The 15865-nt window shown below is 35.5% G+C and overlaps 1 protein-coding gene across 1 annotated transcript in view; it reads left to right on the top strand.

Moving 5' to 3' along the window:
- The first annotated feature begins 8115 nt into the window (after window positions 1-8115).
- The window catches only part of tws (protein phosphatase 2 regulatory subunit tws), a 54037-nt gene continuing 46287 nt past the window's right edge, over window positions 8116-15865 (top strand). The window contains exons 1-4 of the mRNA XM_035362532.2: window positions 8116-8269; window positions 8456-8521; window positions 10187-10284; window positions 14762-14927. Coding sequence (XP_035218423.1) covers window positions 8263-8269; window positions 8456-8521; window positions 10187-10284; window positions 14762-14927 — 337 coding nt within the window. The 5' untranslated portion in view covers window positions 8116-8262. The remainder of the gene's footprint in view (window positions 8270-8455; window positions 8522-10186; window positions 10285-14761; window positions 14928-15865) is intronic.

Below are 15865 nucleotides of genomic sequence, written 5' to 3'. Positions count from 1 at the left end.
CGTCCCAACACTCAGTGGATTTTGTCTTTGGATCCTCTGAAGATATTTTGGGGGTCTCATGAGATTTTTTGGAAGGTTCGTCCCAACAGGCTGCTCGATCGTAATGGGGAATATTTTCAGGTATGTCTCCCCAACCCTCCGTCTTCCTCGAGTTATTGGAGGAAGTTGACGACAAAGAAGAAGTAGAAGAGCCCATCAAGTGGAAAGGCGTATGCTCATCCGGATGTTCCATCACTTGGAAACAGGACAGATTATCCCATTTCTGGATGAGGTTATCGTACGCTTTTGGGGACGGATCCTTCTCTAACTGATCGTAGGCCTTATCAAAAGCTTGCAGAGGATTGTCTGCTTCCTCCTGGATCCTCTCCTCTTTCTCCGTTCCGTCTGGATAGACGTGATTGATATGAAAATCTCCTTCCGTAATATGCCATCGATAGTTGCGCACTTTGTTTTCGGCACAATGGAAATATTTCCTCCTTTGATGATGTCGGGCACATTTTTCCCGATACTTCCAAATGATTCCATCTGGCACATAAATTTCCGTCACGGGTTTTTGATAATCCAAGGCTTTAGCAAAGAATTTAGCTTTCTGGCATCCCACCACATAAATCGTGGAGAAGCTGTGAGTGAGCGATTGGAGAATGCGTCCTAAATGGTTGTAGAGAATATGACCCTCGTTCCAACGAAGTCCGTGCCGGTTTCTCGTCAGCCAGGCATTCGTCTTTTGGTTTTTGTCACTCAGTTGGTGGAAGGGGTGAGGAGGAGCAAACGTCAACGATCCCACGGTCAAAAAATCTTTTGTCGCATAGCCCAATTCTTTTAAAACGTAGGTAAATTCACCCTTCTTGTGGTTGTAGGACTGGAAACCCTCTAGATCGAGCACGATAAAGTTTTCTGAACACGCCATGGCGATGAATACGGTGATGTCTCCCACAAACAGGAGCAAAAAAAGAATCGAAAAGGTATATATGTATAACAGGGAAGATCTAGAAAGGAGAAAAAAACAATAAAACGTTTTAGAGTCGTCGTCTTGAAAGAGACATTTTTCTTTTCAAAGGGTTAAGAAGAGAGTTCTTTTTAAATGAAGTTATGATTATTATGATTATTAAAAAAAAACTAAGAATCAAATCGATTTTATAGATAACCATATTCATAGGACCAAAGGGACTTACCAGCTCAGTTCACGTCTTCTTCTGTTCTCTGAAGAAATCTCGCGGAGGACACACACTTTTATACTCGCGCGACATCTGTCGGGATCGCGACCCCATCTAAATGTCAGGGTCATTCCAACCTCTTAAAAGGATCGGGATGAAAGAAACACTTTGATAAAAAATATATTTATGAAAAGATATCTGAGGGTCGTGAGAACATTTTCTCTCTCTCCCCCCCCGCCTATTTAAAAAAAAATAAAAATAAAGTCTTTCTTGGATCGCGTCAAGATTACAAAACAACTCACAGGACTTGTTTATCTCGATCTCGTCAGGGTCACCGTTTCACATAAGAAGATGGATGGACCCTGAACTTTAGACATGATAAAAATTAACTCTACCCGCCTTTTGTCTGGGAATAGGGTCTCACCGTTTCTAAAAATAGACCAGATCCCATTCTTGGAATTCTATTCTTTAGGAAAGGAGGAGTGATGGTCTATTTTTAGAAAGTGTGAGACAACATTCCCAGACAAAAGGGGGGTAGAGTTAATTTTTATCATGTCTCCTCTTTTATATATAGAGAGAGAAGGTTGCACGAGACAGGTCGTATGAATTCTGGGAAAGGTCACATTCGTATATATATTTGTTTTTGAATAATATCGTGCGTATCTCAATACACATCCATCATAATAATAATAAAGGTCACCTTGGAAAGGAAAAGAAATAAAAAACATGGAACTCGTGCTCGACTTTGAAGGTTTCTACGATTCTCAAGGAGCCTTTATTGTGAAAGAATTGGCTTACGTCACATTGGACGGTACTTCTCGAGGGGTATTTGTTTTTAAACCCCCGTTTCCATGGCAAATGCTCACCGAGAAAGAAAAACGAACCGCTGTGTGGGCGAGTGATTATTATCACGGCTTGTCGTGGTACGAAGGAGAAATTTCGTACAGTTATTTTCCATGGGTGTTAACGATGTTGACGGAACCCTTTTCCATGATTTGGGTGCGAGGAGAAATGAAACGGCGGTTTTTAGAGAAATGGTTGCAAAGATCCATTTATTGCATTTCGGGATCGACGCAAGAGATTCTCAAATACAATGGGATCGAACACATGAATTGTCCTAACCATACAAAAGGTTTTTTCCATTGCGCTCTACAAAAAGCGGTTCGGTATCATTATTATTTAAAGACACAGAGAAGAAATTCGCAAGGTCGATCCTGCACAATTCAATCTTGAAAGAACTCATTAAAAAATACATATATCACGTTACTTCTTCAACAGCACAGATGGTTCTGAAGCGAAACTTTGAATTTTGAAATAATAGATCAGCGAGAAATCATTCTTAAAAAAAATGGTAAAGTCTCGAATCGGCTGGGAGAAAAAAAATTTCTCAGAGCTGAAATAAAATTCTCTAATGAAAAAAAAAAAACTTCTGGTTAATTTTTATCATGTCTTAGACATGATAAAAATTAATGACCCTCCCTTTTTGTCTGGGAAGGATGTCTCACCCTTTCTAAAAATAGACCATGACTCATCCTTTCGCTAATGGCAATCATTCCATGAATGAATCACGATTTGTTTTTCAAAAGAGTGAGACAACATTCCCAGACGAAAAGGGAAGGGGGTCGTTAATTTTTATCATGTCTAAGACATGATAAAAATTAACAAAGAGTTTTTTTTTTTTTTTTTGAGTTGTAGAATTTTTCTTAGCTCTGAAAATTTTTTTCCAACCGATTCGAGACTTTACCATTTATATTTACGAATAGTCTTTGGATTATTTATTTATTTTCTTTTAAAAAGAAAAATTCTGAGCTAGACCTATCTATTGGCTTAACATTCTGGTCATAGAAACAGTCTAGGATCTCATTTTTTTTTCGAGGCTAATGCACGGGTTCTCCAATCAAAAGGGTTACTATAAAGGGATTGGTTTGAATGCATTTATCTGCAAATGTTGTAGGTTTCTGTTGTTGAGAAGGGGGTATATTATTATTATTATGATGATGATGATTGTGGCAGATTCGTTTTTTACATGGAAGTCTAATCTCCTCCGAAGACCTTTTTTGGGGATCGTCGATAGATGGTTTTTCAATAGGAATCGTTTCCCTCGGATCCTCAAGAGATAGAGGGGGGTCCTGTCTTGAGACATGGAGCGGTCTCTCCTCCTCCTCCTCGAGAAGTCTTGAGAAAGGGAGAGGATTTTCGGTTCCCTTATTCTCGAGGGGTCTTGACAAATTGAGAGGTCCCTCCTCTTCGAAAGAGAGAGACGTTTTGGTTCCCTTATCCTCGAGGGGTTTTGACAAATCGAGAGGTCCCTCATTTTCGAGGGGTCTTGATAAATGGAGAGGTTTTTCATCTTCGAAGAGGTTTGATAAAGGAAGAGGTCCCTCCTTCTCGAGGGGTCTTGAGAAAGGGAGAGGTTTTTCATCTTCGAGGAGGTTTGACAATGGGAGAGATCTCTCCTTCTCGAGGGGTCTCTCTTCCTCAAGGGGTCTTGAGAAAGGGAGAGGTTTTTCATCCTCGACGGGTTTTGACAAACGGAGAGGAATCTGAACAGGCTTCTCCTCATCCCCATCATTATCGAGGAGGATGAGGATAGGCTTTTGGAAAGGTTTTTTTCTTTTTCTTCTGAACAGGCTCCTCTTGATGCTCGGGGAGAGGGATGGGGTAGTTGTTCCACCATTCTATTTTTTCTTGCTCGAGGATTTTTTCAAAAGTCGTGGCCTCCTTAAGATGAGACGAAGGAGGAGAGTCCTCGAGAAGAATATAATAGGTATTCTTCCCAGTCTTCTCGATCGAGAGAGGTTCGTGCAAACATTTGTGCAACCATTCACTAAAATGAACGAGAATCCCTTTTGTCTTCTCAAGACGATCCATAATCTTATTCATTTGCGAGACGGTTAGAAAGTGGGACGTGTAAAAATATTTGGCTCGTTTCATTAACAAAATTTGTGCATCCAAAGGTGGAATGTCACGAGCCATCAACACGTTTTCGTCGGACAAAAATTCGTCCCGCATCTTTTGACAACTCCCCACGGTATGATAACCCGCACATTTTGAAAAATCGGAGGCTTTCAAGTAAACGACTCCTTGGATGATATAAAAAAAAGATCAACATATTTATATTTGAAAGGAATACACGTAGTGAGCTGGGGATGCCTCCTCATGATCCACTTGGACAAAAATACGACTTTGGGGCTCTCCCCTTTTATTTATAGAGAGAAAGAGAGTGTGACCTTCCCTTCCCTCCTCCTTTAACCCTGCTTCCTCTATCTCTGGACGTCCTTGGATTGGAAAGGGTGACTTTGAAAAAAAAAGAAGGTCATGGTTGGATAATTTTTTGTTTATTAAATTATTACTTTCACTTCCTCATTCCCACACACATTCATCTTTTAAGAAAAGAAAAAGAGGTCATGGAGATAAGATTTCTTGGAAAGAAGAGAGAGAGAGAGAGAAACAAAAAAAAACAAATAAAACGGCCGTCATAGAGCCTCTATGTGTGTCTGTGTGTGTCTATATATATAAAAAGGCGAGAGTACTGGGCGAGATCATTTCTTTTCCATTGGGAGCCATGTCGCTATTAGACGTTTTTCCAATTCAACGGATTTCGAACAGGGAGGATTTGAAGACGCTAAAGCAAATCTCCAACTTGAAAATTTTTTTGGCGTGTCATTGTGCGACATTTATTCCGCATTTACCACCTCATCAAGCGATCGTTTCTTTCAACCAAGATGTCGAATCCTCCAACCTGCTCGTTCAGAATATATACAGAAATTTATTCGAATCGCAACAAACGAAAGAGGAATCTCCCTTCTCTTGGAATCGGATGGATCGAGCTTTGAGACGGCCCATTCAAACAGACCGGCGATATACGGATCCGCGCACGAGTTTTCGGTGGAAGAATATTTTTCTCACGAAACGATATTTTACGTTTGGAGTGAGAACGACGGCTGAGGACGAAGTTCATATTGTTCAGACCACAGCCGCTCCTCTCGCCTATTACGAATCATCGTCCCCCAATCTGAAGGAAAGAAGTTTTAAAGTCAGCGACAGGATGAAATATAAGAAATATATTCTAAGACCTTTTCAAAACTATGTCGTTCCCCCGAAAACGCAATATCTCATCGTCACAACCCAGAAGAGTCTCTTTCTCGTCGATCGGTGCTCGTACTCGCTTTGGAAACAATTGAAAGAGGAGATTTCTTTCCAATCGCCGATGATGTTTCAAGAAAAAGAAGAAGAAAACCCTCCGCCACCTTTACCCATCCCTTCCTTAGATGATAAGAGGAGCTGGACCAAACCGTCATGGCCCGAAACAAAATCGACCCGGCAACGGAATGAAATTGAAGTCATCACAATTGAAGATGAGGAGGAAGAAAAAAAATTACCTCTTAAAAAACGGTCGACTTACCGGAACCTACCTGGCGTGCAAGATCCGCTTCAGAACCCAGAAGCTTCTTCTTCTTCTTCCCCGACTTGTTCAAACAGGCAACCTCTTTTGGACTCCTCACAGACAGAACCTCTTCCAGTATCCTCTTCTTCTTCTTCTTCTCTAACCTGTCCCGACATCGTAGAGGTAGAATGTCAGACGGGTCCACAAGCTTCAAAAAGTCCCGACATCGTAGAGGCAGAATCACAGCCCGGTCCACAAGTTCCAACGGGTCCAGAAATCGTAAAGGTAGAATTTCAGCCGGGTAAACAAGTTCAACGGGTCCAGAAATCATGGAGGTAGAATCGCAGCCGGGTCCAGACATCCTAGATCCCTCCACTCATCCCAAAGAGACTCCAAGTGTTTCAAGACAGCCTTGTGAGGATCCAGCCCTTCCCGTATGGAATGATTATATGGACTTACAAAATTTGATGCAACAGGAAGGAGAAGAAAATAATCATACGGATGGGTGGGTCAAAGACTGTTTAGATCATTTAACCTCGAATGAAATTGAACTGTTATGGAATTGCATTTCTGAAATCACATCGGAAATGGGATAAAAACTAAAACAAAAAAACTTTTTTAATAACAAATTGGAGGAGGGTCATGATGTCAATTAAAAAAAATATTATATAGAGTCCAATCTTGGTGGTTCACTTCAGTTTTCCAGCATGAGGTGATCCACGTTTCCCGAAATATGGATCCCATTCCAAGAGAGATTGTGTAGAGCCTTCACTTCAGTTCTTTTTTTTTCTACCAAGAGGAGAGGGTCCCCAAAGGGCTACCCATGTCCAAAGAGAGAAAGTGTAGAGCGTTCATTTCAGTTTTTTTTTCAAGTTTAGGGGAGGGAGGTCTCAAAATGACACCCCCATTTTCAAAGAGAGATGGTGTAGAGCGTTCATTTCTGTTTTTTTCCAAAGTTAGGGAGTTTTCAAATGACTACCCATTTCAGAGAAAGAGAGAGAGAGAGAAGGTGTAGAGCGTTCATTTCAGTTTTCCAAGGTTAGGATGGTGGTGGAGAATCCTCCAAAATGGCTACTCATCTCAAAGAGAGAGAGAGAGAGAAAAAGCGTAGAGCGTCCATTTCAGTTTTCCAACATTAGAAGGTCCCAAAATACCTTCTGAATTCAAAGAGAGATCGTGTAGAGCGTTCATTTCCAGTTCTCCAAGATCAGAAGAAGAGGGTCCGCTTTTCCCAAAATGGCTTTCCGCATTCAGAGACAGCGAAGTGCAGACTTCAGTTTTCTCCCTCCCCAAGAATAGAGGGTCCCAAAATGGCTTTCCATTTCAAAGAGAGAGGGAGAGGCGTTCATTTCCATTCTCCAAGATAGGGTCGTCTGCATTTTGCCAAAATGGTTTCCCAATTCAGAGAGAGAGAGAGAGAGTGAAAGGGTGTGTAGAGCGGTCATGTTCATTCTCCAATATAGGGTCGTCAGCGTTTTCTCAAAATGGCATCTCCTCATTCAAAAAGAGATCGTGACCAATTTTTTCCAGTTTTTTTCCGAGACGGGGGGGGGAGAAGAAAACCTAGGATGGAATAACACGACACACAGAGAGAAAGAGAAAAAAAAACGCCATCTTGTCATTTTCTGTTAGGGTACCGGTGTTCGAATACTTTTGTGACCGACTGTACATACTTTCGTACAGACGCCACGAAAAATTCTCTTCAGAATTCATTTTAAGGCAGTTTTTTTGTAGGAAAAGTGTATTTCATTCTGTCCTTATGTACAGATATCACGCAAAAACATCGAAAGGATTGCATTCGAAAGGATATATTCGTTGAAATATGCTGCCTGAAGCTTTTCGCGATTACAATACTTCCTTTTTTCTTCGTACAAGGAAGTAAAAACGATAAATGTTGCCAAACCGTAAAAATGTAACCTTTAAAGAAATTACATTTATACAATCGTTGAGTTGCTCGCGACAATAACCACACGACTCAAGAGTTGAATGAGGTTTTTACTGTCACAAGGACCGGACTTTACGACAGGTTGTGGATTTGAAAAACAATAGGAATGATACGAAATGATTTTTTTAATATATTACGATAATATTGGGAATAAATAAGAAAAATCTATTTTCAAAAAATTACATCAACTAAATTAAAGAAGTACATCAGTTAAATACTTTAATGTTATACATTTGCATTTAGATTTCGCTCTATTTCTTGATAATTTTCTGCACTAAATAAATTATAGATATCAGCTTTATTACTTTAAAACAAAAATTTAACAGTAGCGAGGCATTGCATTATAAATTAATATGATTTCACTGGAATACACATGAATGGAACACTGTAAAAACAAGTACGTTTCTTATAAATTTAATATGCTTTTACAGAAAATACATGCATGGAACATTGTAGAAACAAGTTCGTTTCTTTGTAGTAAAGCAATGTTCTGATCTCACAACATGGCCGTTGTTTGTTTGCTAGGCTTCATTTTTGGATAGTAGTGGATCTGTGAAATGTCAATGCCCCGTTTCTAACCTGTTTGTTGCTAACCAAACAAAAAAGGAAGAATAGAGGGATTTGATAATAAGAAATGAGTAACACAAATTGGCAACGCCGCTTAAACGCCATTTTCTGCATAATGTGCTATTTCTGTTGATCGTAACAAATGCCGGAAAAGTCATAATTAGTAACGAATTTATATTCAATCTGAGGGGGAGGTCAATTTCCCCATTATGGCAGGTGAGTATTTCAAATTTCTATGCTGTACTACTTATGATTAAAAATTTATAATCATTTATTTGATGAATGTTTCACAAGTGTAATACTAAAAGAAATATCTGAGGGTTACTTTAGATATCATTGTGTGGTTATTTTTGTGTGAAGTTAAAATTATTAGTTGATTGACAGTTTCTGATTATATTGTAGGTAATGGCGACATTCAGTGGTGTTTTTCTCAGGTCAAAGGCACTCTTGATGATGAGATAACGGAAGGTAAGATCTAATCATTTTAGATTTCATATTCGAAGTGAAGATTCTAATCTAGATTATAGTGTGCTGTCTATCCCAAAAATAAAAATAAAATAAATTATGCGTACAGTTTTCCTTTGTAGCCAGATCTTTAAACGTTTATACAATTGTGTTCACTGTTTCAGTTGTCGTTTATTGAAAACAAATGTCAGATTTAATTGCATTTGTCATCTACAGCACAGTAAAAAAAAATAATGCTGTGTGTACTTTACTGTTTATTTTATTACTGAAAAATGATAATAGATATAGTTAAATTAGTTGTTAAATGCTCTGTTTAACATGTTTAGTTTGACATAATAGTTTATTTACTGCTAATAAATAGCAAATTGCAGTTAAATATTTTCCTGTAATGAGAAATAAATGTGTATTGGAGATGTATTACATTTTTCTTGGTGACTAAAACTGTTAGGTAAATTTCTAGAATCATGGCTTTGATGTTTTTTTTTTTGGTACTGCAAAATAATAACTTCTCTGTGATCTTTGTATTAGTGAAATTGACTTCCGGGGTAAACAACTAGACTGTGAAATTGTAAGTTAATTAAGCATGCCATTTGAATCTCTTTTTTTTTGGGGGGGGGTATATAAAATTAGTAACATTGAAAGGTGGTTTCTGAGTTAGAACATTTCCTGGCAGCTTCAAGTTTTAAGTATAAAATTTGCTGAATTTATCATTTTCTATACTTTAGTAAACCGAAAAATTATCATAATTTTGTAAGTTAAATTATGAGGAATGTTTTTCATTATTTAATATATTGAAAGTATGCTTACCAAAATATGTAAACATGTTAAAAGGTTGTAATTAAGGTTTTTATATGTTAATATTTCACTTTCATTATGTTGTGATGAATTTGCAAACTATTTATGTGCAATAAAAATTTTGAAATTTTGCTTCAAGGAGTAAAAGTTAATGCATAAATGAACAAAAAATTATAAGAATATGCGTAAAAAATATTTACTCAGAAGATTGAATGGGTGTATTAAAATTTGAAATATTTATTTTTATTAGAAACTTTACTGAATAGAGTATTGTCAAATAATTAATGAAAAATTTAAATTCAAAATTTTGTAGTTAAGTAAAATGTAAAATTAACATATCGTATTAATAAATCAGAATTACAAAGATTCTATATTATTAACAGTAGAAACAGTATTCAGATAAAATCAAATCTTGCCTTGCTTCCATTTTCTGTGTGTGTGATCTACGAGGTTATTCAGATATAAGATACCTGCCTTTTTTTTTAAAATATTATTTTATTGCACAAACAATTATTTACTGTATTATGCATAGCGCATATAGTATTATGCATGGGATACAGGTGCTATAATCAGCATCCATTCTCAATTACTTTGTTCTTGCTGCCGAATGGTGGCACAAGTTATTGTTTATAACTTGGTTAGCTTGGTATGTAATTCCAAACCATAAAGACGTTTGTATGGTCATTAAATTGATAGGCTAATACTGGCATATATTCATCTTTAAATTACAGGCTTTAATTTTCATTTTGATAGCAAAATAATATGACTTTTTAAAGATTTATTTAGAACTTTCAAGTAATTTGATAGAATTTCATTGTTGTATTTATAGAAGTCTGAAATTTTAGAATGAGTATTTCATATCTGTTTTTGTAGCGGATATAATATCTTGCGTTGAATTCAACCATGATGGTAATCTCTTGGCTACTGGTGACAAAGGTGGCAGAGTTGTTATATTTCAGCGAGATCCCTTGGTATGTGAAAATTTTTGGTGATACATACTTTTATTTTAGATATTAAAAAAAGTACAATGTGTGCTAATTTGTTACTGCATTCAAAATAACTTTTTTTTTAAAATGGCCAGGTGCTTTATTTCATAACCTTTAGCCTTACGTCACAACAAGGGCTGGAAGAGGTGGCCATTTCATTTTTGGAAAGACCTAATAGGTGGCCACCATTGTTTTCTATGAAGGGATGGACGGATACAACAACCATGCATTCTCTGTGATTCGAACCCGGGCCCATTGCTATATCTGTCAGGGTCACTAACCACTATACCGTCTGGGCAGCACATCAAAATTATCTTCTTTTTATGTATATTAACAAAGAAACTTGATGATAATAAAACTGCACATGGAAATGAGGAATGTCCATGAAAATTATTTGTAATATTTTTAGAAAGATGTGTGAATTTGTTCATTTAAAATGCATAATGATTTAAAAAAATTGTAAAAATGCTGTTGACATGCAAATAAGTATATATAAATCTTATAATTATTTGCTGGGGTAAATTTTTTTTGCTTTTTGCCAATATTTCAAAATGTTAGTTTCCAAGCTTGCAGATGATTGATTCTTGAAAGAAAAATATAGAATAATAACTGAATAAAAACTCATGCTTGTTGAATTTTTAAAATTGTAATTATTATGGCTTCTATTCAAAGAAAAAATTAAGTTGTTTTTTAAGCCTTTGGCAGTGAAGAAAGTAATAAAAATTGGAAATCACATTGTAGAGTCATTAGGTTGATTGGAAGCAGAAAAGATGAAAAATATGAGCCTTCGCTGGGAATCGAACCACGGACCTCTGGAATACCGGCCCAGCGTGCTACCGTTACACCACGAAGGACGCTAGGAAAGTGGGAGAAATACCTTATATACTCCTCTTTTTAAAAGGCGACTAGGGTTTTAGAAGACCGAGTCGCCAAATCCTGGGTACGGAGAATCATCATCCACAACCCTTTTAGTTTGGGTGCCATTGTAGAGACATTAGGATTATTTAGAGGCAGACAAGATAAAAAATATGCAACCGCCTTCACCGAGAATCGAACCACGGACCTCTGGAATACCGGCCCAGCGTGCTACCGTTACACCACGAAGGACACTAGGAAAATGGGAGAAATACCTTATAACATTGTGGCTTGTGAATTTCAAGTTTACAAGAGATGCATTCGGCGGTGGAAATCGGAACAAGAGAAAATGCCAAATAGTAAAAGATCTCATCGAATTGGCATGAGTGACAGCAAGCAGAGAGAAAATGGATTATTAATGTTAACAGAATTCTCCTTCAAAAGAGATAAAAACTTTGTTGGTGTACCTAATTAATGTTTCATGTTTATGAAACAAAAGAAATTATCAATCAGGACCAAAATAGTAGTTGAACAAAAGCTTCCCATGGACTGTCTTGAAAAAAGATCTATTTAAAGCACAAATCTAAGAAAATTAAAGAATAAAATATGAACATACGACAAATAATTAATGTGGATGATGTGCCCATTATTTTTTATTATCCTCTGTAAAGAACTGTTCATTCAACAGGTGAAAAAACTATCTGTGTTGATTACTGGGAATGAAAAGGCTTCTGTCATATGTTCTTGGGTTGTGGCACCAGTAGAGGGATGTTAACTCGATGATAATTTTCAAACAAAAAACAGTTCCGAAAAGTAACTTCTGTAAAGGGGTGAATATTTGCGAAAAAGAGTGAAAGTTGCTCTGGCTGAGAGAAATTTATCAAAAAAGAAAGGTGCTTTTTTCCAACCTTGGGAACTCATCATTTCCCATTTGTTGGATAATGTAAAATCCAAAGTAAAAAAAAAAAAAAAAAAAAAAAAATTAAAACCAATGGCTCAGTGAAACTAGACAGACAGAATTTTTGCAACTGTTGGATCTCATCATCAATAAAATTTTCAAGCACAAACTATGAAAGCAGTGGGAGGAATGGCTATAAAGTGGACTTCATTCCTTCACAGTGGGATTGATTCTGGATGGGTGAGAAAAACCATGTATGAGGAGGTTGCCTAGTGGATCGATAAAGCACGGCAATTAGTTAGAGCTGATGTGATTGTATCAGCTTTTATTAAATTGGAAATCATTGAAAAAGGAAATGAAATTGATGATAGCGACGTTGGAACTGATTTTAGAATAGGGTGATGAAAGTGATCTTGATGGTCATTTGTTAAGTTTATGAGTCAAATTTTGGTTTTGTATAAATAAGTGTAGTTTAGTTTAATTATAAAATTTTGTTCGATTTTCTAATTTACATGTTCGTTTTTCATAATATGGTAATTTATGGTGATTCAATTTTCATAATATGGTTTCAAACAACCTGTAAAAATGACATCTAATAGAAATTAACAGAGTTTGTTTTTGGAAAATTCAAGGTAATGTTTGTTTATTTTTTATTTATTTATACAGTCATAAGTTTTTAATCCGGACGTCCATAATCCAGACCTCAAAGCTACAAACTTTCTGCGCATGGGTCAAGGCATGATGCGTTAACGCATGCTCATAATACCGCGCATAATACATTTACGCATGCACGTTTAATGTATAACGGACGGTATAAGCTAAACTAAAATTATCTAATTATCTACTTCAGTTAATGTTGCAGATTGCGTTGTTCCTTAATCTTCTAATTGGATCTGGCTTATTATTTTTTGCAGACTGTTTGAGCAATTTTATAAAAATAAGCTTGAACTTTCGATTATGTCAAAAAGAATTTCCGATTCTGGAGCTACCAAAGGATCTACAAAGTGAAAGCATGTTTCGATGTCCATCAAGCAAAAAATGGAATTGCTGCAAAAAATGGATAAAGGCCTTTGATTCTCTAATCATTCCGAAATATGTTTATCAATTTCATGCTGCTCTGCGGGGGGGGGGGGGGGGCGACAACGCGGCGCACAATGAACTGGAAGTTGATCTGTCAGCACTATCCTTATTTTCAGGACAGATGTTTTTGTTTTATTTGGCTTATAATTCCTTACTAAATGTAGTATTTTCTTGCCTTTGATATGATTTAAATCAAATTCCTCGTCATTATAAATATCACGAATACACATCAAATAGTTTTCTGGTTGCAATTTTCTGATTTCGACTATGCGTAATGTATGCTTTACGCATGCGCGAGTGGAAAGAAATGTTTAATAAAGTAAACAAATAAATATAAAGCTTTTTTTTTTTTGTAAATTTTGATACTCTTTAGATCATAATTGCTCTTTATTTCATAAATTATGGTTTTATATTTTTAATTTTATAATTTCTGCATGCCATCTTACCAGATTAAACTGATGTATAATCCGGAATCGGCGAAGTCCCGACAAGTCCGGATTAAAGACTTTTGGCTGTATATTATATTTTATGTTGTAAACATTATACATTTTAAATAATAATTACATCAACATGGAAAGAAATACTGAATAAAGGAACGAGTTCTGTGTTTTAGAATGCTGTGTTGTGGCATATATGACAGCGGTATGACGTGTGCAGTGAATTTTAATTTTTTTAGTCAAATATCATGGGTGCACCATATATGCCAGGGTGGTTCAGGTAGATACCTGAAATTATGATAATGCAAAATTTTCAGATGTTAGACAGGTTTTGCTAGCAATTCCAAAAGATGTCTATAATGTTGTAAAGTGTGTTGCAGTGATTTATTAGTAAATGCCATATTAGAGTTTTGTTTTACATTATTTATGACTACAATATTTGTGTGCCATTTGGGGCTTAGTATGAAGAAACAACTTGCCATCAGCTTGCATTAAAGTTTTGTCTTGATGAGAGGCATCTCTTTTTAAAAAAATGTGATATCTAGTATATCTATTGCTTTAAAATAGGCACTTCAAAATCCCAGTGACCATACCCTCATTTACAGTTTTAAGGTGTATTGTCATCATCACACTGAGGCAATTAAAAGATTTTAAGAAATTATAGAATTTGCCCTTTTTTCTGCAGCAGTAACTGCTGTGGCTAGGAGTTGTGGTTTTCGAGAGAGAAAATGGCCTTGAATTCCCTAATCTAAAGTAACAGACTAATATTACAGCAGTAATTTTATAATTTTAACATAGTCTCATTAAATTTAGATCCATTGTGACCTCTTAAGAGTTCTTGAAGCTTCGATGTTTTCTCTGTAATACTTTTGAAAGAAATTCAGTGGTATATTTCTTGAATAATATTTGCTTTGTGTATCTATATGAGAGGCAGCATACTTTTATATATCTTTGTATGCAATCTTTAAGTATCTTTTAATTTTTGAGAGTGAGAGTGAGTGAGATTTTTTTGGCGCAAAACCAAAAATGATTATTATGCGCCAAACACGAGCTTTTAATTTTGAAATTTACATATAAATTGAATGTTTTTTCCCTTTTTAATATAAAATTATATAGGTTTTTGTATATTAATGAATAATTATTAATTTTTTATCATCATCTGAGCTTACTATTCATGTTGTTTTCCCCCCAGTCTAAGTTATCTGTTCCAAAGCGAGGTGAATACAATGTGTATAGTACTTTTCAAAGCCATGAGCCTGAATTTGACTATCTAAAAAGTTTGGAAATTGAGGAAAAAATCAACAAAATTAGATGGTTAAAGAGAAAAAATCCTGCTCACTTTCTTCTTTCCACTAATGGTAAGGCAAGAAACTAATTTTTATTTTTAAGGGAGGGGGAAATTATGATTATCTAAAAATATGTATTTTGTATTTAAGAACAGATTGATTAGTAATTATATTTATGCTATTTTTTGCTAAAGAATTTGAAGGAAATGTTTGCTATTTAATTTTGTCATTTCATTCTTGACAATAATAATGAAAAAGGTAGAAGTATGCAAAGAAATTATTTATTAATATATTTTGTACAGTGTATCAAACCCATTGTCCCAATATTCCATAAGTTCAACCAATATTCCATAAGTTGGATAAAATTAATTATAAGTACTAAAATATCATGGTTACTTAGTAGAAATAACACAGCGATATGATAAATCCTCAAATCTGAGCATGTTAACTTTACATTCATTAAAATGAAAAATTAGTTTTCTGGTTGATGTTGACAAATGAAAGTTCTCTGTTTACATGTTAAAAATTAAGTTGAATTTGAATGCTGTAAAGTAGAAGCAGTGATTACTGATATTAAATTAATCTTATGATTTTGTATAATAAGATGCAATTGTAATGACCAGTGTTTGAAATATCAATCAGAAATCTTTAAAATTATATTTAGTATTGAGGATTTAACTTACAAAAATATTTAAGCAGCCATAATTTTATTGCAGTAAATAATTCTATTGATAACATTTGTAATTTTGTAATCTTAACATTCTTGAAATTCTGAATTAACAAATTTAAAATGCATAGCTGCCAAACTTTTCTGGTTTTACTAGGAGATTCCCAGTTTTTTAACACTTCTCTAGACAGATTTTTGAATCTCTCGATTCCCAGTTTTTTAACACTTCTCTAGGCAGATCTTTGAATCTCTCGATTTACAGTTTTTTAGCTTTTACCAAGTAAAGGTACTGCAGAATGTTTCTCCAGAATAAATAAATTTATTGACATAATGAAACTTTAAT

Source organism: Stegodyphus dumicola, chromosome 7 (assembly GCF_044657685.1).
Source record: "Stegodyphus dumicola isolate Sdum_Otavi_A_Nest chromosome 7, ASM4465768v1".
NCBI lineage: Eukaryota > Metazoa > Arthropoda > Arachnida > Araneae > Eresidae > Stegodyphus > Stegodyphus dumicola.
The sequence above is the reverse complement of the archived record's forward strand: the minus strand, read 5'-3'. Positions and strand labels throughout refer to the sequence as shown.